The sequence below is a fragment of the Salvelinus fontinalis genome, chromosome 16, assembly GCF_029448725.1.
Source record: "Salvelinus fontinalis isolate EN_2023a chromosome 16, ASM2944872v1, whole genome shotgun sequence".
NCBI classification, from domain to species: domain Eukaryota; kingdom Metazoa; phylum Chordata; class Actinopteri; order Salmoniformes; family Salmonidae; genus Salvelinus; species Salvelinus fontinalis.
The window spans coordinates 33824401-33847269 of NC_074680.1; the positions used below are offsets into that span (position 1 = coordinate 33824401).

The 22869-nt window shown below is 41.4% G+C and overlaps 2 protein-coding genes and 1 pseudogene across 2 annotated transcripts; all 3 read right to left on the reverse strand.

The window, feature by feature from the left end:
* Positions 1-1027: 1027 nt before the first annotated feature.
* Positions 1028-1921, reverse strand: LOC129813374 (G-protein coupled receptor 4-like). The gene has a single exon (XM_055865723.1). The coding sequence runs from the start codon at positions 1919-1921 to the stop codon at positions 1028-1030; it is 894 nt and encodes a 297-aa protein (XP_055721698.1).
* A 10858-nt stretch (positions 1922-12779) lies between these two features.
* bdkrb1 (bradykinin receptor B1) lies at positions 12780-16522 on the reverse strand. Its single transcript, XM_055865198.1, has 2 exons — positions 15540-16522; positions 12780-14860 (listed from the first exon to the last, which is right to left on the reverse strand). Exon 2 carries the CDS (start codon positions 14844-14846, stop codon positions 13776-13778), a length of 1071 nt encoding a protein of 356 aa, XP_055721173.1. The 5' UTR covers positions 14847-14860; positions 15540-16522; the 3' UTR covers positions 12780-13775.
* Positions 16523-16542: 20 nt separating this feature from the next.
* LOC129813375 (B2 bradykinin receptor-like) lies at positions 16543-17859 on the reverse strand (annotated as a pseudogene).
* Between the last annotated feature and the right edge of the window lie 5010 nt (positions 17860-22869).

Below are 22869 nucleotides of genomic sequence, written 5' to 3' on the forward strand. Positions count from 1 at the left end.
TGGATAAGACCGTCTACTAAATGACTGAAATGTATAATGTAAACATAATTACAAAACATACGTATATTGCAAATTGACAGCAAGAAGCCCAAACAGACACTGTATAATGTTTGACTAAAACATTTGTATACGGTCACATTTCGCTATTATGCGTGGAAATACTTGAACAGATATCTTAAATTAATATCACTTGGAGCTGAATTCCTTGTGTTTTTACAGTCTATAATATCTAACAATAAAAAAAGTGAATCAGTCATTATTTGGGAAACCCTTTTATAGGGTATTGTGTTGGCCAGTGACACAAACTCTCCATTTAATCAATTTTCAATTCAGGTTGTAACACAACAACATGTGAAAGAAGTCAAGGGGTATGAATACTTTCTGAAGGCACTGTACTTACAGGTAACTGCCAAAATAAAGGAAACGTGTGTGTGAAACCGGATCTCAACCCAATTGGACACTTATAGGAGATTCTGCAGCGGCGCCTGAGACAGTGTTTTCCTCCATCATTAACAAAACACCAAATTATGGAATTTGTCTTGGAAAAATACTTGCCGAATCGATGCCAAGGCGCATTGAAGCTGTTCTGGCGGCTCGTGGTGGCCCAATGCACTACTAACACAGGTTATGTTGTTTTTATTTTATTTTGGCAATTACCTGTAGGTTGTCCATATAAAATAGTTGTAGGATATAGGATACCATAACTTTATCAGATACTATTCAGGCATTGTACCTTCACAGAAATATGTGTTAGGGTCTAAATATACATTTGCATAGAAAACATTTTAACAAGATTATACAGTAGTTGATTGTTAAACAACAGTACTATAATAGCCTCACAAAGGCACCATTTGAATATATTGCAAATAAGGTTAGTTACAGTACTCTATACTGGAGCCTACTGTCTACTAACAATGTAAGGTCACTCATACAAAAGAGGCTAGTTACAGGTCCCAATTCAGATCTTTTTCATGACATTTTCACAGTAAAATAATTTTAATGGATTTATCATGAATCTTTTCTTAGCTTATGTAATTGTGTAAATGTTTTTGCACTTCTTTAACCGACTGCTACATCTATTGCATCTTTGCAGCACTTTAGTCATCTCGTTCTTGGCACTCTGACTGATGAGACAGTAGAAAATAGGGTCCAGCATGCTGTTGAGTGTCGTCCAGGCAACCAGCACCATGTATGGGTCCCTAAGCTTCACTGCCATGCTACATTCCCCTGGCTCCAGCACCCCTCTGAGGAACATAACAGCCTGGAAGGGGGCGAAGGCCACCACATATGTCACCAGGAGGAGCAGCAACAGGAGGCTGACTTTCCTCCGCTCCCGGGCCAGCAAGGAGGCACTGTCACGGAGTGCCAAAACAATCTGATGGAAGCAGAAGGTCATGATGAGAAGGGGGAGAAGGAACCCCAGAGCCACCCGGGTCAGAGCAACGTGGGCGTCCGCCTGGGCCATGGGCATACCCTCCTTACACAGCCGCCTGGAGGAGAAGTCCTGCAGCGCCCCTGTTTGGTGAAGAAGATAGATGTGGATAGACAGTTCTACACACCACAATGCAGCGCAAACTGCCACTGCAGTACGCACCTGCCGCACCCAGTTGAAGTAGAGAGGATAGACCACGGCCAGGTAGCGATCCACTGAGATGCAGCAGAGGAGACCAGACCCAATGTAGAAGCTGTTGTACATCACCACAGACACCAGGCTACAGAGGGTGTCCCCTACGGGCCGACCCAGGGCCAGCTCGATCCATACGGGCAGGGAGACCGTATAGAGGAGGTCTGAGATGGACAGATTCACCAGGTACACGGCCAAGTTGTTTCCTTTCCTCATTAACATCCAGGCCACATACAGAGAAAGGCAGTTAGCCGGGAAGCCCACGATGAAGAAGAGGGAGTAGGCTGCTGGGTACATGTGCCCGTCTACCCAGTCATTTTTAATGCAGGCAGAGTCAGACAGGTTAGAATTTGTCTGATTGAGTGATACTGCAGTTGGGTCCATCTTTGCCCTCGCTGAGTTGGATGTCTCTGGGTGCTCTGCGTTGTTGTCACCTATTGTACTCCTATGGTTCAATGAGAAAATGGATGTTGGGATGCCCTGGTTAAAAGCATTGGGCCAGTATCCGAAAGGTTGCTGGTTCAAATCCTTGAGCTAGCAAGGTGGAAAAATGTGCTGTTCTTCCCAGTTAACCTCCTACAACAACTGCTCTCCGGGCGCCGATTTAAATGGATGTTGATTCAGAGGGATTGGGTTAAATGTGTAAAGCACATTTCGGTTGAATGCATTTAGTTGTGCAGCTGACTAGGCGTACCCTTTTCCCTTTCTTGTATTCCATGCAAATTATACTCATGCAAATACATTTTCTGGAACTGATGGAGCTTTTGTGAGAATGGCTCTACTGGTGTTTTCAGGATTGTCACTAGTTAACACAGACATATTGTCAAAATTGGTTATATTCAGTGTGGTTTAAGGTTAGGGTTAGGGTTAGGTTTCAAATCAGATTTTAAGAGGAGAAATTGTAGAAATAGACAGGGTTCATGACTTTGTGGCTATGGTAACTAGTGATGACCAGCATAGATATTTGGTTATCAATAACAAAATAATTGCCATTAAATTGTAAATTTAGGATATTGATACTATTAAATGACAATTTCGAATCCGTTGCTAAGCTTTTTCATCAACCTGTCACCTTTTCTTTATATGCCAATTGGTCCAGCACCAATCATCAGACAATTCTAGGCCCAAGAGGCTTCTAAACAGCTTCTACCCCCAAGCCATAAGACTCCTGAACATCTACTCAAATTGCTACCCAGACTATTCACATTCCCCCCCCCCCCCCCCCCTCCCCTCTCCACACCACTGCCACTCTCTGTTGTCATCTATGCATAGTTACTTTAAATAACTCTACATGTACATACTACCTCAACTAACCGGTGCCCCCGCACATTGACTCTGTACTGGCACCCCCCCCCCCTGTATATATTGTTATTTTTTTTACTGCTCCTCTTTAATTATTTGTTACTTTTATCTCTTATACTTTTCCGTATTTTTTGGAACTGCACTGTCGGTTAGGGGCTCATAAGTCAGCATTTCACTGTAAGGTCTACACCTGTTGTATTCGGCGCATGTGACTAATAAGATTTGATTTGAATTGCTTTCATTTTTGGTGTAATTCTCATTTCTTGAAAAGGCTTAAAATAAAGGTTAAAGTCTAGGTCATAGTCCAAAACAGGGCACAAGTCATGAAGGTAGAGCTGACATACGCCACTGCACTGTTATGTCTCCTCTGTCAACATTGTTACGCTGAGACCTTTATTAACACAGACTCACAGCAAGAGAGAAAAGGTTGGGTCCGTAACTTGTGGGCCTTGTATAATCACACGGACCCTTGTACAACAGCAGACATTTCTCACATGTTTTGTTCAGTCATTTTAGATACAAAATGGTATAACCACATGCGACCCTATTTGAATGTATATAATCATAATCTGGAAGTTTTTGATGACATTTGCATCAAACATAATTAATTATTTTATGTTGGAGCAACAGACATTTTTCTCTATTGGCATAGTTGAACCATGAAGGAGGATATTACTACCGAATTTCCTTCCTATAGCATTGGATTAAAATATAAGCAGCTTTCATTATACATAATGGCAGATGTCACAAAGTGATGGGTTTGAGGACTGTTAACAAGGTTAAACAATCCTAAACAGGGATATTGTAGCTGTTGGGGCCCCAGATGGCTAATTACCCATGATGGGCCAGATTGCGGATAATTGAAATTGAAGAACTGAAAACTCAGGACATACACTGAGCTAAATGTCTGACAGATCTGTTTCTTTTTAGATTAATTGATATATGTTGTGGCTTATTTTCCACAAAATAAGTAAAACTGAAAGCCTGCAATATACAGTTTGGAGATGATGGTTAATTTTGGGTTGGTTGGGGATGCATTTGCTAGGAAGCTGACCTACTAGAGAGCCATAAAAATTCAAATAACCAATGATTGGTGAATGGTGGGAGATGGAATTACATACGGAATCATTATAGAATAATTTAATACGATCTCCATGGGTGGTGTGGCATCTTTCTTAGCACCCTGTTGGAAATGGGGACTGAGACAACACTGATGATTGTAGAACTCATTTAACAATTATGTCAACGCCTAACTTGATTTAAAATCCCACATCAATGTCTTGTAGACTGAAAGGGAAGAGACGTGTGAGTTTTCTTGTAGGCGATGTAAAGTATGTGGCAGATGTGGAGAGGACACATGCCTAATTATGCAAGTTCGTGTCAGACGTTATCAGCAGTGGTCAACAGAGATTGAAATGATAATGATTTGGTGTATTTGGTAACATTGTTCTCCTGGATGTTTTTTACTTTTGCTCTCACACTATTTGTTTAGCTGCCAACTTTCTGGCCCCCGTCAACGAAAATATTTGCTTAATGGTTTTCCTCAAAATTCCCTCGTTCTTGTGATGAAAGTCCAACGGGGATATTACTGTGAATAATGTTTTGATTAGTATTTTACTCTATTTACATATTAGTTACAAACATGCATATTACCTGTGGACAGTGCCAATTGGTGGGGCAAAAATTAAAATACGGTGGGATGCATGCCAGCAAAGCCACTGCACAACACAACACTGAACAATACATTAATTGCACTATAACGGTGACAAACGGTGCCCACAAACTGTTAGGGCCTACATAAAGCTGTCCCAACATCTTACCATTGCTACAACTGGCTATCAGCAGAGCCTTGTCTGGCAGCGAAACAGTTCATTCAGCCTCATTTACTGCCTTTAAAAAAAGCTAATAGCTAATATGGCTGACTTGCTTAAACAAATGTGGTTTCTAATGACAATTTAGATGAACAAACTGGCATAAGGGGACGACAAGCGGATAAGAGGCAATCTGTAATTTTGATTAAGACAATGAGCGAGCTAGGATGGACTTAGTCAATATACCTATTTGTTTAGCACTTTTGAAATGGATTGCGACATAATTCAGAACATGGGCCGTTCATATAGTGTTCTCCCTGTACACCAAGTCAGAACCGTAGGATAAATAAAGGGGGCATATAAGCAGACAATGAAAGCGCTTACAATATTCGATATTGACATTTCTCTAAAATAGATTATAGGCTACATGTGCACCACCAAGTCAGAACAGTAGGCTAAATTATGACAGGAAAAGGGACCAAATTATTAGGGTGAGGCACATGTGCTACTAACAGCTTACTACACAACATACACTTAGTATTACCTTCTTAGCTACAGTATACATATCTCCCTGGCATATTACATAATTTATGCAGCAGCATACAATACATTTTTGTGCTCACTTGAACAAGAAGTTGGTGTGGCGGTCTTTTGTGGGCAAATTTTGTCATCAAAGTCTGGCATTCTCTGAATGTATGGTGCTTTCAAAACAACTGGAAACGCAGGAAAAAAAACAAGGTTGAATCATGATGACATCATTGATCTTCAGGTCGTAGCACTAGAATGAGGCCAGATTTACAATGCCGAGTTCAAAATGTATTTTGCCAGTCGGGGCTCGTTTATTCCCGACTTCCCTGTTGTCTTGAACTCACTGAAGTCAAGTTTTCACAGTTCCAAGTTAACAGTTGTTTTTGAGTGCGGCACAAATCATGCTTCATTGACAGCATGGCCAATGTTGAATGTTTATCATTTTAAACTGGGAAAGAGCCCCCTAATCCCAAATTTGGGACCACACAGCCACTCCACTGAATAGCAGGCTAGTGATTGCTTTGCAAAGCTTGCAGTTAGCCACTGTCACTGATTCCTTCCAAACCACTCATTGTTGAATTTGCGATTTCCAACTTGTTGTGTAATGTTTATGTCCAATGGCCGATGAACACCAATGCGTTTTATCTATTATTTCTCTTCATTATTTCTCTTCATTTGACAAGGATTAAAAAGGATTTGTCAGTAGATTGTTGACTTGATTCATGATGATGTCTGCTAGCTAAGATTTTGAAAGTATGATGTTGACATGATCAGTCCAATCAAAGCTACTGTAAATATAACGTGATTTGAAGTAATTTTACCTGTGGCCAATGACCTTGAGCCATCTTGGGTGGGCACTTCTAATGTACTGTAACTCTATGGCAGCACCCAAGGGGCTAGAATTTTCTAGCTCTACCCTTAGACTTGGCGGTGGCGTAGTGTCTCCATGAGTGACAGAACACTGAGCCAATCACAGCTCAATGCTCCGTATTTTCTGCTGGCTTTCCCCGCCACCACAGAAAGCACTGAGCTAGGCTGAAACACCTGCATTTTGGAGCTGCCTTACTCAAGAAAACAAAAAAGTTGTTTGTATGCGGCTTTATTAACTTCTTGCAACTATAGGGGGTGCTGTTTCGCATTAGCATAATTTGCTCTACAGATTAAACTGCCTAGTACTCAATTCTTGCTCGTACAATATGCATATTATTGTTATTATTGGATAGAAAACACTCTAGTTTCTATAGCCGTTTGAATTATGTCTCTGAGGGGAACAGAACTCATTCTACAGCACTTTTCCTCCCAGTGAGTGAGTTTTCAGAACTCTTGGCCTCTGGTTCCAGATCAGTTTTAAAGCCACTGTAAATCCTATGAGGATACAAACACTGCCCACGCCTTCCTCTAGATGTCAGTAAGTGGTGACAATTTGAATGGAGTCGATTGCGCAATCATGGCCTCTATAAATGACAAAATACCGGAAGTACCGTTCTTTTGGACTCTGCGCTCAACGCAAGAAGGATATCTGACTGGCCTTTTTCCAAGCCTTGGTTTAGCCAGTAATATAGCGTCGGTCATGTTTTTACTCGTTATAGGTGTTAGAAACATCATAAGGTAGTTAATTTAAACCGTTTTATAGCAATTTATATCCGTTTAGTGCGATTTTGAGGCATTGCTTTGTAATACACTTTGAAGCTCCGGGCACGTTTCGGGGTCCCGGTCGTACGTTAGTGGGCATTTCGACGGACAAGTGGACATCTTTCGACCAAAAGAAGATTAGACCCAAGAAAGGATTCATTGCCCAAGATTCTGATGGGAGAACAGCTCATAGTAAGAACAATTTATGATGATAAATCGTGTTTCTGTCGAAAAATGTTAAACGCTTATGCCGCCATTTTGTTTGCTATAGCTTCGCTTGGCGCAACCTGTATTGAAAAGTAAGGATAATTGAAAAAATGTAATTCCGCGATTGTATTAAGAATTAAATTGTCTATCAATCGCTGTCCACCCTGTATTTTTTAGTCAAGTTTATGAGTATTTATGTATAAGACTAGATCACTGTCTAATATGGTGCACGACATTTTCTGACCAGCTGTGCTACTTTTGTCATTGTCTAACCATGATTTTGGTGGCTAAATATGCACATTTTCGAACAAACTCTATATGTATGTTGTAATATGATGTTACAGGAGTGTCATCTGAAGAATTCTGAGAAGGTTAGTGAAAAAATTAATATATTTTGGCGATGATAACGATATCGCTCTCTTTGGCTTGAATCAGTGCTCGGGTAACGTTTGCATATGTGGTATGCTAATATAACGATTTATTGTGTTTTCGCCGTAAAACACTTAGAAAATCTGAAATGTTGTCTGAATTCACAAGATCTGTTTCTTTCCATTGCTATGTGCTGTGTATTTTTAAGAAATGTTTTATGATGAGTAAATTGGTAATACAAGTTGCTCTCTGTAGTAATTCTAGTCGCTTTGGTGAGATTTGTGATGGTGGCTGCAATGGCAAACTATGATTTATACCTGAAATATGCACATTTTTCTAACAAAACCTATCCTATACCATAAATATGTTATCAGACTGTCATCTGATGAGGTTTTTTCTTGGTTAGTGGCTTTTTCTTAGTTTAGCCGAATTGGTGATAGCTACTGGTGTTGAGAGAAAATGGTGGACAAAGAAAAATGGTGTCTTTTGCTAACGTGTTTAGCTAATAGATTTACATATTGTGTCTTCCCTGTAAAACATTTTAAAAATCTGAAATGGTGGCTTTATTCACAGGATCTGTATCTTTCATTAGGTGTCTTGGACTTGTGATTTATTGATATTTAGATGCTACTATTTAATTGTGACGCTATGCTAGCGATGCTAATCAGTGTGTGTGTGGGGGGGGGGGGGGGGGGTTAACCTTTCACGAGCCTCTACCCCGGGTCCGGGGTGCTCCCGGACCCGGGGTAGCGGCTCGTGAAAGGTTAACTCATTGTTAATACCATTGTTTGCAAACTGATATGTGACATGTTTTCATGCCAAAATAACATGCAAAACAGGCTCAAAACAGTTGGGGCAGAGCCTTGAATGACGGGTCACCACTGCCTGTGCACAATGACAAATGGCACAGCTCCTCTCAAAAAATGCAGGAAACACTCAGTACTGTCATGACGTTGACCTCTTTGGGTACAGCGAGCACCATCCCCCTCTCTCTGTCTCCTACAACCAGGCTGCTGTGGTCAGAGAGGTTGTAAATTCCTGGAGGAGATTATCTCCTCATGGCCACAGTATATAGAGAGAGTGAGTTTTCATAGAGAGAACAAAGGAATTCCTTCCACCTCATAGAACTTGAGCTCCGAACAACATTCATGTTCTGGAGAAGGTATAAAAGATCGGTGAAGAATCTAGCTACGAACTGGTCCGTTTGGTACAGTTTTGTGAAACTCATGGGAGACAATACGGCCACATTACCATAACGCTGTTTATCTTCTACTTCATCACAATCCCGGATCCGGGAGCACCCCCATCAGTAAAAAAGCTGACTAGCATAGCCTAGCATAGCGTCACAAGTGAATACTAGCATCTAAATATCATTAAATCACAAGTCCAAGACACCAGATGAAAGATACACATCTTGTGAATCCAGCCATCATTTCTGATTTTTAAAATGTTTTACAGGGAAGAAACAATATGTAAATCTATTAGCTAACCACGATAGCAAAAGGCACAATTTTTTTTCCCACAATTTTTTTCCTGCATAGGTAGCTATCACAATTTCGACCAAATAAAGATATAAATAGCCACTAACCAAGAAACAACTTCATCATATGACAGTCTGATAACATATTTAATGTATAGCATATGTTTTGTTAGAAAAATTTGCATATTTCAGGTATAAATCATAGTTTACCATTGCAGCCACCATCACAACTCTCACCAAAGCAACTAGAATAACTACAGAGACCAACGTGAATTACCTAAATACTCATCATAAATCATTTATGAAAAATACACAGCGTACAGCAAATAAAAGACAAAGATCTTGTGAATCCAGCCAATATTTCAGATTTTTTAAGTGTTTTACAGCGAAAACACAATATAGCATTATATTAGCTTACTACAATAGCCAACCACACAACAGCATTGATTCAAGCCAACAATAGCGATAAGAAATAAACCAGCAAAAGATTAATTTTTTCACTAACCTTCTCAAACTTCTTCAGATGACAGTCCTATAACATCATATTACACAATACATATAGAGTTTGTTCGAAAATGTGCATATTTAGCGGCACAAATCGTGGTTATACAATGAGAATAGTAGCCAAGCTGCCAACAATATGTGGGGAGAAATCTTGGGAGAGGCACCTAATCTAATCAGTAACTAAATTTAAACTTGACTAAAAAATACAGGTTGGACAGCAAATGAAAGATACATTAGTTCTTAATGCAATCGCTGTGTTAGATTTTTAAAATTAACGTTACTACGACATACAGCGTGCGTTAAAGCGAGACCGCACCGAAATTAATGGCGGAATATGAGTTTTACATTTTTCAACAGAACAACGAATTAACATCATAAATAGTTCTTACTTTTTGATGAGCTCCCATCAGAATCTTGGGCAAGTTGTCCTTTTTCCAAAAGAATCGTTGCTCGGTTGTAGATTGTCGCCTTCAACGCTGGAATTAGCAGTAAACATTAGCCATGTGGGCCAGACGTGCCCAACTCCCTAGAACGCAGCACAAATAAATACCCAAAAATCGCAATATACTGATATAAACTGATATAACTCGGTTTAAAATAACAACATTATGATGTCTTTAACACCTATATCGAATAAAATCAGAGCCGGATATATCTAAGGGCGGGAGCTTTCTAGAACGCCATCCTGAGGTCTGTCTTGCGTCATGGCGAAGGGAAGAAAGGGAGGACCCCACGTTGCCAGCCCATTTATAAGGCCTCAGATCTGCCTAGCAACTCCATTTCAATTCTCACTATTTGCTGACATCCAGGAGAAGGCGTATGCAGTGCATCTCAACCAATAGAAGACATGCAAATTAATAAACCGACCTCAGAACAGCCTGCAGATTTCAGATTTCTCACTTCCTCATAGGAAAATTGCTCCAACTCGAGTTCTGTTTTACTCACAGATATAATTCAAACGGTTTTAGAAACTAGAGAGTGTTTTCTATCCAATAGGAATAATAATATGCATATTGTACGAGCAAGAATTGAGTACGAGGCAGTTTAATTTGGGAACGAAATTATTACAAAGTGCAAACAGCACCCCCTATTGAGAAAAGGTTCTATAATAGCCTCAGTTATGAGGCTTACATCTAATTGTTGTATAAGATGAATGAGTGAGGATGATACTGTTTGTGAAATTGTGTAATGTGATTTTGGACTGTTTAATGAAGGAAACTCCAATTCCCTTTGGAGTTTAACTAAATCAGAGGACCACCCATGAGCAGATTTGGTCGGGCATCCTGGGACAGGCCCTTTTCTGCTCTTCCGTATAAAATCCCCACCCGGGTTTTCTATCACCAGACCAGCTTACCTCTATAACGAGAGGGCCAAGGTTTGAGAGGAGACCGAGCTTACCTCAATTACGAGATGGCTAAAGGTTGCAGACCAGCTTACCACGAGAGGGCCAAGGTTTGAGTAGATGGCTGAATCTTTTAACCATACCACGTGGTTAAACTCTTAGACTATCGATACCGACAGAATAAGAACAAGTCTTTGATATTAATTACTAGTCTGCAGCTAGGAATTCGGTATCATTGAATGCGAAGACCAACAACCGCCGAAACATCTATTCTATAACGACATGAATGAATGTCACTCTGAACTATCCATTCTAACCACGACAGAGAGAGAGAGCGGACAAACTCTCCAACAGAAACAAACTTTTCAACAGAGACCCCGACGACACACTGAGCATAAATATATTGATTGATTGCAATTGTTCCCGAATGAGTGAGCGTTCATGTGCAAAGAATTAGCATTTCAATTGTTATAATTATCAACTCTGTAGCGACTTCTCAGCAGACCCCCACTCTCCTTTTGTCTAACAAGTCGCCATGCCGGTTTAGCCCACTAGGGCACATCCGCTATCATTTCTTTGTAACCATCTACTTTGTTTGTTTGTGTTATGCATTTCTATGAATTACTTAGTTAATAAATAAATAATTTTAAGACAATTGGTGTATGGATGACTCATAGCCAAGACTGGGTTCGTGCAGATAACCAACAATTTACAATGTTTGGAACGAGACTAACGTGAGGTAAATAATAATTCATTAATTCGAAGACTAATTGAGTAGATATTAAAATATCGGAAAGTTATATTAGGAAAATGATAACTTTGTAATCTGAATATTTTTCTTGGTGCCCCGACTTCCTAGTTAATTACAGTTACAGGATTAATCAGTTTAATCGCTTAATAATAATTACAGAGAGTTATTGGATAGGTCTTCAGTTTTAATGATGCCAAAGACACGACAGTACCAGAAATTATTTTATAAGCCAAGATTTCACTAGGAATTTCATGATTTTTGCTCTAGAACCTGCATTCTCTCATGGTCAAAGATGTGACTGTTGAGCGTAGTATCCTGAAGTGAATGTCAAACAATGTTAGTCTCTAGCATTTCTTTGTCTCTGTTAAATTCCCTCTGAGCTATCACATGAGAGCAGCACTGCTGATGAGAGAACTGTGTGCTGGGCAGACGAGTGAATGGTGAACTCAACAATTATACATGGGTGGTTTGCGGGTCATAAATCATATGTATATGTTTAAGCACACAAAAGAGGAGAGTTAGTTTTCCAAGAGGTGACTTTTGGGTAACATTTTATTTGGATAGTCTAGAGCATCTACAAATGGACTAACTATCTACTAACACTAATCCTAGCCCTAACCTTAACCCTGATCCTAACTCTTATTCTAACCCTAACCGTAATCTTAGCAAGCAGTTGCTTATCAACAAATTGTTGATAGTATGATTATCCAGACTATCCAAATAAAGTGTGACCTGAAACAATACTTTTGTCACTGTAAAGATGTTAGGCTACGGTGTAAACTTCTCTGTGGTGCAGGAACCACAACTATTATGAATAGCAACAAACATGACGTTGGCTCATCTGCAGTTAATAGCTTGGAACTTCTCTCCGTTGGGTCTCCTGGGTGTGAAGAACGACTTGACATCTCAAAATTGACTACTAGACCTGCACATGCAGATAGTTGTAGAATGTGGGTGGTCATACACTCAAGTTAACAAACTATATATATACAAACATGAGCAACCAGAACCAGTCTAGAAAGCAAAAGAGCACAGCTAGGCAGACACCTCTCCTGACTTTGGTCTTGTAAAATTATCATTAAATGACTATGCATTTATTCCTATAGGTGTCTTGGGAATCATTGATATTTGTGTCAAGATACAAATCGTATTCTCTCCAATGCCACACAGGAGACATTCCCTCATATGTATTAAATAACTTTATTGAAAAGAAGAATGGTAGAGGTACAGTAAATGTGGGTACTTGTGAGAGAAATGTCATACAATGTTTAGGCGTTAATATAGATGTGTTTGGCATTTTAAAGGCCATCATTTATTGTGACAAGACAAGGTTTTGGTGCAATCTAGAATGGTGTAACACACACACACACAGGAAACGTTAAAAATCACCCCGTGATCTTCACTGCTAGAACATAAAATCTCTCTTGCTTGTCTCAGAAAAAGGTCTGTAAAAGTAAAATTCTGCATTAAAAGTGACATTGTGACAGATGACATTGTGAGATTTGTTGTGGTATTTTATTAGGATCTCCATTAGCTGTTGCAAAAGCCCCAGCTACACTTCCTGGGGTCCACACAAAACATAATACAGAATGACATAATACAGAACGTCAATAGACAAGAACAGCTCAAGGACAGAACTACAAATATATTTTTTAAAGGCACACGTAGCCTACATATCAATGCATACACACAAACTATCTAGGTGTAATAGGGGAGAGGTGTTGTGCCACGAAGTGTTGCTTTTTATCTGTTTTTTGAAACCAGATTTGCTGTTTATTTGAGCAATATGAGATAGAAGGAAGTTCCATGCAATAAGGGCTCTATATGATACGGTACACTTTCTTGAATTTGTTCTGGACTTGGGGACTGTGAAAAGACCCCTTGTGGCATGTCTGGTGGGATAAGTGTGTTTGTCAGAGCTGAGTGTAAGTTGATTATGCAAACAATTTGTGATTTTCAACACAATGTTTCTTATAAAAATAAGTGATTCAGTCAGTCTCCTCAATTCTTAGCCAAGAGAGACTGGCATGCATAGTATTTATATCACATAATTTCCGTGGCCGTAAACATATCTCCTACACAATCTAAACCTTATAGACCTACATAATGTAGTTCAAGATTGCACACATTTTATGTGGCTACATTGTGTAATTCAACGTTGAAAATGCAATTTAGTGTGCAATAACTACATGATATCAAACAAATGTGCAGGAAAATGCAGGAACTCATGTCTGTATTACAACAGGTTTGATTTGATCAGTCCTGTGGAGGTAAGTTGATACAATTGAAAGCTGAAATGCCATTGTATCAGATCTCCTGCGATTCTTCGTTCTCTTGTAGATGGTGCTAACTTTCCTCCTAAAATACTGACCAGAAAATACATACAACAGAGGATTTAGGCTACTGTTCAGAATTGCTAGGTAGGTTGAAAACTGGGTACCAATGTCCAGTGTATAATGCCACGTTTCATCCAAGACCTCTGCATCACACAGCATATCGAGTAAGGTGAAGAGTTGGAAGGGACTCCAACACACAAAAAACAGCAGCGTCACGGCGTAAACGAGGACTGTGGCCTTCCTGTCGTTTCCACCCTCTATGTAAACACTCTTCCTCCTCTTCCTCAGGGCTCTGATAATGTTACAACTGCAGGAAAAAATCCCCACAACAGGTACAACAAAGCCAACTATGTTCAACAGGAGGTTGTGGGCCAGCTTCCAAGACTCCCCGGAGTGGTCAGGATACTCCAGAATACACGCCATTGTCCGATATTCCTCAATGAACGTCACCTTTCTGTGAAGCGAAGCTAGACCCCCTATCAGCAGCCCAAACAGCCACAGTATGAGGCATATCGCCCGTGCGTAGCGCTTCCTCCTCAGCCACCTGGCCCTCATGGTCCTCACCAGCGCTAAGTAGCGGTCCACGCTCACCATCACCAATAGGTAGATGCTGGTGTAGAAGTTGACAGTGATAGACAGATTGACTACGTGGCACAGGAAGTCTCCATAAGGCCAGTTGTAGTCATTAAGGATGTTCATGGCCCAGAAGGGCAGGCAGGCCAGGAGGAGCAGGTCAGCCAGGGCCAGGTTTCCCAGGTAGATCTCTGGGACGGAGCACTGCTCCCTCTGGAGAAGGAAGACCAGCAGGACAAAGCCATTACCCAGCAGCCCCGTCACACACAGGGTGAAGATGTAGGGAGGGATGATGCTGTGGACCAGGATCCATTCTGTGGCATTGTGGAGAGGAGTCTTGGTGGTGGGAAGGAAAGACCTGTTGTTTTCTGACAGGAGCATAGCCATGGAGACCACCAGCTCTGTTGTCATAAGAAAATGTCAAAATGTAATATCTGAGCATATTATCCACTAATCAACAATATTCATCTTAATATTGTGACACTGAAGTTTAATACTTTATGTGTGTATGGAAATTAAAGCCAAAGAAAAAAAAATCTGTAATCAATCTCCAGACCGTCTTCATTAAAGCCAGATATCTATCAAAACTTAACGCTAAAGAGTCCAAACTCTCTTGAAAGGTCATCAACCAATTAGCTGTGGTTGCATAAATATGCTGAATCCAACAACAACTTTATTATTTCTGGTGTTGTGTGACAAATGTGGGATTTAAGTATGATGTTTTGATAAAGACTTGACTTGAACTAATTGATCACTTTTTTTCAAATGTGATTTAGTAACTCATATAACAGCCAATTCTTTTTTTTGGTTTTCCATTTATCAGTTGCAACTCTGAGCAGAACGTCCTTAACATACAGATATATGACTGATCAAATAAATAAGGCTTTCTTTTTGTCAAGTTGAATAACCTCAAAAGTGTCTGTCTCAGTGTTTTTGGTCTATCTATCAGTATTCATTTGTACTAAATTACTTTGTCTCTATACCATTACTTTATTCAGAAGCCTGACACATGAAGCCAACTTTTTGAATGTCATCCCAAGGAACATTTGTTAAAATATGCATTTGTAAGAAATCGCTTACCTTGTGCCAATCGTGTGAAAATATATTTTAGTAAGGAGAAGAAAACACTGTAGTTTATCCCACACACCAACCCAGTAGACCATGTAGTGTTGTTCGTCTTTAAGCTTCTCACTGAGTTAGGGAGAGATGTGCTGGAAAGTTTGGTTCTGTATACAACATTCTTCCACACCCTTGTCCGACCGTGTATTTCAACTTGTTTATAAGCCAGTTTCAGTTCGCCTGAAGGTCAGGTCAGAATGTATGAATACTCAAAGAGAGAAAACATGTATTTTGTGAAGCGAACAGCTTGTTCTCCAATTGTTCACCTTTATTTTCGAATTTTGGCACCGTGTAAAAACACATACACAACCACAGGCCCAGGGCCAAGGAGCTAGCTTAATCCATAATTTTTCTCCCCAGTAGATTTAAAGGTAATAATTTAATACCCTCTGTTTATATTTCATTATGAGTGATTATGACCTGCATTGCAGATGAGCTTTGTGATTTACATAAATTCACTGAAAACCTACACTAACACACGGTTACATTAAAAACAGTTTTGCACTGTTCATGTAGCCTACTTTTTGCCAGCTAACAGCCTAACCACCGATCAAGCAACATTATGGACTAAACGTTCAAATTATCTTGTTGAAGGATTATTTTTGCTGTGACGACATATGTCAAATTAAGATGCTACATCTGTAGATCCATGTTATAGGTCAGGGGCATTCAATTCCTACCCTATGAGGTCCAGAGCCTGCTGGCTTTCTGTTCTACCTGATAATTAATTGCACCATCCTGGTGTCCCAGGTCTAAATCAGTCCTTGACTAGAGGGGAACAATAAAGAAATGAAGCGACATAGGGCCTCCCGAGTGGCTCAGCGGTCTAAGGTACTGCATCACAGTATTGCGGCATCACTAAAGCCTGTAGTTCAATCTGGATGTTAAGAAGCGCGGTTAGGCGGGAGGACGCATGACTCAACTTTCGCCGAGCCCGAGCCAGTTGGGGAGTTGCAGCGATGAGACAAGATCCTAATCATGAAAAAGGGGGTGGCACTTGCTTCAAGGTCCAGAGATGAGTTTGAGGGCTATAGGTAATAATATGTGTCTTTCTTACAATCACATACAGGAAAGGGTTCAGTGAGCTGTTGCTGTAGCCCAAGTAGGTTGCCAGTTGAGTGCTGATGTCTAATGCATCCACCAAGCCACAACCAGAGATGACTTTGTAGTGATAAAGGGTCTCCAGGAAGATAACCACCTGGTAAGGCAGCCAGCAGAGGATGATTACGGCCAAGGTGATGTTTACTAGGTGGGTAGCCTTCCTCTCCGTTCCAGCCTGCCGCCGTGCTCCTCATCCTGCTCGTCTGGTTGTCCCGGAGCACCCTGATGATGTGGTAGCTGCAGAAGGACACAATAGGTACAGGAACCAGGAAGCCCACTATGTTGACAGCAGGTTGTATCGCAGCCTCCAGCCGTTGTGGGGGTACGTCATGTAGCACGCCTCCACCTCCAGGGGAGGGGAAAAAGTGGACAGAGCGGAAGAACTGAGCGGGGAGGCTGAGGAGGCCGCTCACCACCCACACACCCAGGTAGATTTCGCTGGCCCATGCTGGTCTTCTCCCCTTGGGACGACAGGGGCCGAGCCAGCACCAGGTACTGGTCCACACTGACCAGCGTGAGGAACAGGACGCTGCAGTAGTAGTTCCTCCCAATGACAATGTTCACCAGCTGAAACATGGGCTCGCCGAACAGCCAGTGGAACTCTTGTAAGACGGCCACCACCCAGAACAGCAGGCAGGACACCATGAGGAGGTCTGCAGCGGCCAGATTACCCAGATAGATGTCTGCCATGGTGGCATGTCTATCCTGGAAGCAGAACACACAGAGGATGAAGGAGTTACCCAGCATGCCCAGCAGGCAGATGATGGACATGTAGGCTGGCTGCATACAGTACACCCACTCCCAGGCTTCTGTGTGGTTACACTCCTTCTTGACAATGAGCAGACTCTCTATGAGAGGGTCCCTTGACCAGTTTGAGACCATTTGGGGAGCTGTCCTAAGACCGAATGTGTGTGTCAATGTTGAAGTGAAATGTTATATTATAAAACATCAAAAAAGCTTTTGATGTCAAAAGTACTAAAAATGTGTACCACTGCTTCTCTAATTTCACTCAAACCGCTACTATCTGGTTCAAACTAAAGTGGATGGCGAGCTAATGGACTGGGGATAAGAGAATGGAATGGCTAATATTGTTATCAGTGAGAGTGCACAGGCTGTGCGTGCTGTTGCCTTGTGAAGCACACCTCAGCTCTTTACATAAATCAGTGTGATGTACAGTCATCTAAACACAGCTGCAGGTAACAGATGGTCCTTCTCTCTAATCTGGATGACATCTCCCACCTCACAGTACTATAAGTCAGCACAGCCTCAGTGGAATGCAACAATGTATGTTTTCAGTCTATCAAAAGGAGAGTAAATGTAGGGTACTCGTGGGAAACAGGGGAGAATATTATTGGTGCTGACTAGTACCACTCTTTTTTTTAAACTAGGAGTACCACTCAGTTTTTGAACCGACAGCAAAATGCTTTCCTCTCTGCTCCTCATCAATTACTTCACCCACACAATGGTAAAAACACACAGCAAAAAAGCAAATTTAACCAATGGCTTAATTAGGATTATTCTGTGAGTTGGGTGTAATTCAGAAGGACAAGAAATTGAGCTGCAGTAATGTGTGAATGTTTGTTCACTCAACAAACAATGTAAAACATCTTGTTGAGTGGTTTAGCTATATTTCCAAATGTTGAGCAAGCTGACAATTCTATTGTAGCTTGTTGCCATAGAATTGTATGTGGAATCAACAATCTCTGCTGGAAGTTAGCTGAATTTGAGCAAGATTTTAGAGTAAAATTACAAATGTATGTTTGCTCAAAACCACTCCCCTCGTTAACATATTTCCCAGAAAGCTCTATTACAGGATGATTTTCAGAATTGTTTATTTCAATACCTGTGTTTTTGAATGTAGATTCATTGGGTTGATTAATCATATGCTACACAAACATAGATAACATACATTTTTCTAAACTAATACAATCTATTAGTAGTTGGACTTTTAACACCCGTTAATGAAATGGCTGTTCCAGTTATATCATTTAGGTAGTCTTAAAATGCATTCACCCTACCTTGGCAGTAATCAGTATAAGTTGCAGGTGATTTAAATGTTCCAATTGTTAGATATTGTCACTCTGGATTCCAATATGAATTACACATCAATTTGCAAACCATCATAATGTGACTTGTAGACTTTGATGTCACCTGTAAATCAGGAGTTTCAGACTACTGCATTAGGGTGTGACTAGGCCCTCAAAGAAAGGCGTAATGATATACAGTACCAGTCAAATGTTTGGACACACCTACTAATTTCAGGGTTTTTCTTTATTTTGACAATTTTCTACATTGCAGAATAATAGTGAAGACATCAAAACTGTGAAATAACGCATATGGAATCATGCAGTAACCAAAGCGTTAAACAAATCTAAATATATTTTATATTTTAGATCCTTCAAAGTAGCCACCCAAATAAAATCACATTTAATTTGTCACATGCGCCGAATACAACAGGTACAACAGGTAACCTTACCGTAAAATGCTTACTTACAAGCCCTTAACCAACAATGCAGTTCAAGAATAGAGTTAATCAAATATTTACTAAATAAAATAAAGTTGAAAAAAATAAGAATCAAATCAATCAAATTGTAACAGAAGAAATGTACATAACAATAACGAGGCTATATACAGGGTGTACCGGTATTGAGTCAATGTGCGGGGGTACAGGTTAGTCGAGGTAATTTGTAAAGTGACTCTGCATAGATAATAAACAGCGTGTAGCAGCAGTGTAAAAAGGGGGGGGTTCAATGTAAATAGTCCGGGTGGCCATTTGATTAGTTTAGTTGTTCAGCAGTCTTATGGCTTGGGGGTAGAAGCTGTTAAGGAGCCTTTTGGTCCTAGACTTGTGGCGCTCTGGTACCGCTTGCCGTGCGGTAGCAGAGAGAACAGTCTATAACATGGGTGACTGGGATCTTTGACAATTCCTTGGGCCTTACTCTGACAACACCTAGTATATAGGTCCTGGATGTCAGGAAGCTTGGCCACAGTGATGTACTGGGCTGTACGCACTACCCTCTGTAGCGCCTAACGGTCAGATGCTGAGCAGTTGCCATACCAGGAGGTGAGGCAACCGGTCAGGACGCTCTCGATGGTGCAGTTGTAGAACTTCTTGAGGATCTGGGGACGCAGATCAAACAGAGTTGTGCTTGGCCAAGCAATCGTGGGTGAACCGTGAGTACAGGAGGGGCTATGCACGCACCCTTGAGGGGCCCCAGTGTTGAGGATCAGCATGGCAGATGTGTTGTTGGCTTCTCTTACCACCTGGGGGCGGCCCGTCAGGAAGTCAAGGATCCAGTTGCAGAGGGAGGTGTTTAGTCATAGACTCCTTAGCTTAGTGATGAGCTTTGTTGGCACTATGGTGTTGAGTGCTGAGCTATAGTCAATGAACAGCATTCTCACATAGGTGTTAATTTTGTGCAGGTGTGAAAGGGCAGTTTGAAGTGCGATTGAGATTGCGTTATCTGTTGGGGAGGTATGTGAATTGGAGTTTCTGGCATGATGGTGTTGATGTGAGCCATGGCCAGGCTTTCAAAGAACTTCATGGCTACCGATGTGAGTGCTACGGGGCGATAATCAGGTTACCTTGGCTTTATTGGGCACAGGGACTATGGTGGTCTGTTTGAAACATGTAGGTATTACAGACTCGGCCAGGGAAAGGTTGAAAATGTCAGTGAATACACTTGCCAATTGGTCCACGCATGATTTGAGTACATGTCCTGATAATCCATCTGGCCCCGCGGCTTTGTGAATGTTGACCTGTGAGCAAGACCTTTAAACATTTGCTACGAAGAGCATCATCACACAGTCATCCGGAACAGCTGGTGCTCTCATGCATGCTTCAGTGTTGCTTGCCTCAAAGCGAGCAAGAAAGGCATTTTAGCTTGTCTGGTAGGCTCGTGTCACTGGGCAGCTTGTGGCTGGGTTTCCCTTTGTAGTCTGTAACAGTTTTCAAGCCCTGCCACATCCGACAAGCGTCAGAGCCGGTGTAGTAGGATTCAATCTTAGTCCTATATTGACGCTTAGCCTGTTTGATGGTTCGTCTGAGGGCATAGCAGGATTTCTTATAAGCTTCTGGATTAGTGTCCCGCTCCTTGAAAGCTGAAGCTCTAGCCATTAGCTCGGTGTGGATGTTGCCTTTAATCCATGGCTTCTGGTTGGGATATGTACGTACGGTCACTGTGGGGACGACGTTGCACTTATTGATGAAGCCAGTGACTGAGGTGATATTCTCCTCAATGCCATTGGATGAATCCCGGAACATATTCCAGTCTGTGCTAGCAAAACAGCCCTGTAATGTAGCATCCGCGTCATCTGACCACTTCTGTATTGAGCAAGTCACTGGTACTTCCTGCTTTAGTTTTTGCTTGTGAGCAGGAATGAGGAGGATATAATTATGGTCAGATTTGCCAAATGGAGGGTGAGGGAGAGCTTTGCGTCTCTGTGTGTGGAGTAAAGGTGGTCTAGAATTTTTTCCCCCTCTGATTGCACATGTGACATGCTGCTAGAAATTAAGTCAAACAGATTTAAGTTTGCTTGCATTAAAGTCCCCGGCCACTAGGAGCTCCACTTCTGGATGAGCATTTTCTTGTTTGCTTATGGCCTTACACAGCTTGTTGAGTAAGGTCTTAGTGCCAGCATCGGTTTGTGGTGGTAAATGGATGACTACGAATAATATAGATGTGAACTCTTGTGCTAGATAGTGTAGGGTACAGCTGATCATGAGGTATTCTACCTCAGGCGAGCAATACCTTGAGACTTCTTTAATGTTAGACATCGTGCACCAGCAGTTAATGACAAATAGACACACACCCCTGCCCCTCGTCTTACTAGACATAGCTGCTCTGTCATGCCGAAACACAAAGCCAGCCAGCACTATATTATCCGTGTCGTCGTTCAGCAAAGTCTCGGCGAAACACAAAATATTACGTTTTTTAATTTCCCATTGGTAGGATAGTCTTAATCGTAGATCGTCCAATATGTTTTCCAATGACTCCGGGTTGGCCAATAATACAGAGGGTAGTGGTGGTTTGTTCACTCGCCGACTAATTCTCAGAAGGCACGCGGATGATGGGGATTTGTGTCTGGTCTCCGTGAAGCAGTATATCCTTCGCTTCATACTCATTAAAGAAAATATCTTCCTCCAGTTCGAGGTGAGCAATCACTGTTCTGATGTCCAGAAGCTGTTTCGATCATAAGAGACGGTAGCAGCAACATTATGTACAAAATTAGATACAAACAATGCGAAAAAAAATAACAAAATAGCACAATTGGTTCGGAGCCCGTAAAACGGCAGCCATCCCCTCTGTGTGCCATTTTTCCACCCTTTGCACTGATGACAGCTTTGCACACTCTTGACATTCTCTCAACCAGCTTCACCTGGAATGCTTTTTCAACAGTCTTGAAGGAGTTCCCACATATGCTGAGCACTTGTTGGCTGCTTTTCCTTCACTCTGCGGTCCAACTCATCCCAAACCATCTCAATAGGGTTGAGGTCGGGTGATTGTGGAGGCCAGGTCATCTGATGCAGCAGTCCATCACTCTCCTTTTTGGTCAAATAGCCCTTACACAGCCTGGAGATTTGTTGGGTCATTGTCCTGTTGAAAACAAATGATAGTCCCATTATGCGCAAAACAGATGGAATGGCATATCGCTGCAAAATGCTGTGGTATCTATGCTGGTTAAGTGTGCCTTGAATTCTAAATAAATCACAGACAGTGTCACCAGCAAAGCACCATCACACCTCCTCCTCCATGTTTCACGGTGGGAACCACACATGCGGAGATCATCCGTTCACCTACCAAATTTGAACTCATCAGACCAAAGGACAGATTTCTGGGACCAAGCAAGTCTCTTATTCTTATTGGTGTGCGTTTAGTAGTGTTTTCTTTGCAGCAATTCAATAATGAATGCCTGATTCACGCAGTCTCCTCTGAACAGTTGATGTTGAGATGGGTCTGTTACTTGAACTCTGAAGCATTTATTTAGGCTGCAATTTCTGAGGCTGATAACTCTAATGAACTTATCCTCTACAGTAGAGGTAACTCTGGGTCTTCCTTTCCTGTGGCAGTCCTCATGAGAGCCAGTTTCATCATAGTGCTTGATGTTTTTTGCGACTGCACTTGAAGAAACTTTCAAAGTTCTTGAAGGTCAGTCAATCAGGAAAATGTTGTGTCTTAAAGTTGGACTG